This window comes from Lipotes vexillifer, unplaced genomic scaffold, assembly GCF_000442215.2.
Source record: "Lipotes vexillifer unplaced genomic scaffold, Lipotes_vexillifer_v1.1 scaffold285, whole genome shotgun sequence".
NCBI classification, from domain to species: domain Eukaryota; kingdom Metazoa; phylum Chordata; class Mammalia; order Artiodactyla; family Lipotidae; genus Lipotes; species Lipotes vexillifer.
Window position 1 is genome coordinate 1,008,048 of NW_006788807.1, and position 2,803 is coordinate 1,010,850.

General features: G+C 60.5%; 1 protein-coding gene across 1 annotated transcript in view; it reads left to right on the forward strand.

The window, feature by feature from the left end:
* RRBP1 (ribosome binding protein 1) overlaps window positions 1-2,803 on the forward strand; it is a 62,159-nt gene that overhangs the window by 43,607 nt on the left and 15,749 nt on the right. Inside the window, exons 8-9 of the mRNA XM_007461788.1 lie at window positions 848-1,001; window positions 2,615-2,753. Coding sequence (XP_007461850.1) covers window positions 848-1,001; window positions 2,615-2,753 — 293 coding nt within the window. The remainder of the gene's footprint in view (window positions 1-847; window positions 1,002-2,614; window positions 2,754-2,803) is intronic.

Consider the following 2,803-nt stretch of genomic DNA (forward strand, 5'->3'; position numbering starts at 1 on the left):
TCCCCAGTCTCGAATCTTGGCCCTGGAAAGACTCCAATGAGGGCCCCGCAGAGGGCTTTGGGGTGGCCTCCCCTGTGCAGACGGGGAGCCCACATCTCCCCTCCTCAGGCAGCAGGGCAGAGCTGGTCTTGGCCAGGTTTCCTGCCTCCCAGGGCTGTGGACCGTCTCCTCTGTCACCTTCGCCTGGTCTGGTACTGTCCCTTGGCTGGACGGTCAGTCCTTCCGTGAAGAGGTGTCTTTTGTGCTGTGAAGGAGGCTGCATGCTGGCGACCTCCTCATGCTGGGAAAGGCGGGTCCGGAGCTGCCCCTTTTGCCGTCAGTCACATCTCCTTCTGTCACTCCTGAACCTCCTTGCTGGTCCTGAGACCCAGCTCTTGTGCAGCATTGAGGGGTCTCGTGTAAAATGCTGCAGCCTCTTTCTCTGCCTGGCTGTGGTCCAGTAGGCCAGGGAATCCAGCGTGTGGACTCGAGCGGGCCGCCGGCCCCGGCCCTGCAGGGCAGCATCCCAGGGCTCATTTGGGCCCAGACCAGCTGTGAGGAGTCAGCCACTTCTGTCAGGGGCTCCGTGGGCTGCTTTAGTGCACATTTTGCCCTTGGCTTTTGCTGGTCCCTCCACCGCGCTTGTAAAACGGCATCTTCAACAAAACATGTCACACCCATGTGGCTGATTATATAGAGGGCCTCAGAGGGGCTCCAAGACTGGGGCAGCTACTTAAGAAAGAGCAGGTGCCCCGGAGGAAGGGCTCAGACCTCCGGTCCCATCTCCTGGGGTGGCTCTCGGGGCTGGCGAGGGCTGACTTGAGCCCTCTTCTGTCCATCATGCGGGGGCCTCCTGACTGTCTTGCAGGCAGAATGCAGAGCTGGCCAAGCTCCGGCAGGAGCTGGGCAAGGTCAGCAAGGAGCTGGTGGAGAAGTCGGAGGCCGCACGGCAGGAGGAGCAGCAGCGGAAGGCGCTGGAGACCAAGGCGGCCGCCTTCGAGAAGCAGGTCCTGCAGCTGCAGGTGAGTTTGGGGGCAGCCGCCTCGGTGCCCGTGAATCCTGCCCACCAGGCTCTACTCATGGCCTCCCTGGGTCCTCCCTTCTCAGCTGTGACTGTGACCGCAGTGGACCCAGGCAGGGCTGGGGCTGGAACCCTTGACCTTGGCCTTGTTAGTAGAGATACCTGGTCAGCATTGAGTGGGTGCTTTCTGTGTGCTAAGCATTGTTCTGAACATTTACAGGCTTAACTCAGGTAATTCTCATTGTAACCTTATGGGGTAGATACTGTTATTATCTGCAATTTACCCAGAAGGAAATTGGAGGCACAAAGTTAAGCAACTCTGCCAGTTCACCCACAGCCAGGGTTTGAGCCCCAGGGCAGCCCCAGAGCAGTCACTGTCCCACACTTGCCACACCTGTGGTGTCACAGCTCCGGGGCCGCAGCCAGGCCAGCGGGCGTGGCCTCTGGCTTCAAGGCCCGGTGGGTGTTCTTTCTTTTCAGCCTCTGGATGTGGCCCGGAAGCTCGTATTTTCCCAGGGGGACACCTGTCATCCGGAGGGAGGAAGACTGTCCCCTCCCTGCCCCATAGGCGCTGGGCAGCAACCAGTGGGCCCCTCAGTCTCGGGGCCTCCCTGCTCATTGGCCCGACGAGTGCTGCGTCCCCCAGTTGGCCTGTTTCGGGGCAGGGTGACCGGGCGTGGGGCAGTTGTCAAACCTCTGTGTGTGTAACTTCTCTGGAGGACAAGGAAACCCCGGAGACCCACACAGCTTTGCACCTGTTTCTGCTCAGTCACTGAAGCTCTTGGCTGTAGCATGTGGGGCAGTGGGGCTGTTTTATGGAAGGGACTAGAACGACAGACACCAAATTGTAAGACTGATGTGTGTGTGCCTAAGAACAGGCACAGATAAACAAAGTTTGGATCGTTTGGGTGGAATTGAGATGGATAACTTGGTGTAAAGTAGGTCCACCCTGAGTAGTGAGATCAGAGCCCCTGGGGAGGGCCTGGTGGTTGTGTTCTGAAGGCTGTCGGGTGGCCCTGGCGCTTCCGGGGCTGGAGCCTTCACTCTGGCGCCCGGGTTGTCACCATCACTGTAGCCAGGAAGCCCCAGGCCGCGAGCATCTCCTCCCTCTGAGCTCACACAGTCTCCGTGGTATTGATAGTGAGGCCCAGATTTCAGAGGCACAGTTTCCCCACCTGTAATGTGGGCGTGGTGGTGGTACTTGTGTCTTGGGGTGGCTGGGGATTAACCACACTGACACACACGGATGCCTTGCCCAGAACTGCGTAACAACCATATGACCTTTACCAGGCCCCCTCGGGAAATCTCCAGCTCAGGCTGGACGTTTAGCTTGTAGGAAGCCTCTCCCTGTGCCACACTCAGGTGAAAATGGGCCTTTGCCTTTCTGGGGCTGTCCTGCCTTCACCTGAGGCCTCTTCCCCAGGAGCCCGCTCTTCAGGGTCCAGGGTGGCCTCTTGGCCTTTTCTAGCAGGTGACCTGACCTGGAAATCCAGGAGGCTTATATAAGTCATCGGCACAGGATGGCAGGGTGTGAGGAGCTCTAGACGGCAGAGCCGGCTGAGGGCCCACCTCCTGCCGCGTCCTCCCGGCCCTCCTTCCTCTGCCGGCCCCCAGGCGTCTCACAAGGAGAGCGAGGAGGCCCTACAGAAGCGCCTGGATGAGGTCAGCCGGGAGCTGTGCCGCTCACAGACCAGCCACGCCAGCCTCCGGGCGGACGCCGAGAAGGCCCGGGAGCAGCAGCAGCAGATGGCCGGTGAGGGCGGCGTGGGGGCCGGCTCCGTGGTGGTGGTGGGGGCGAGGGCA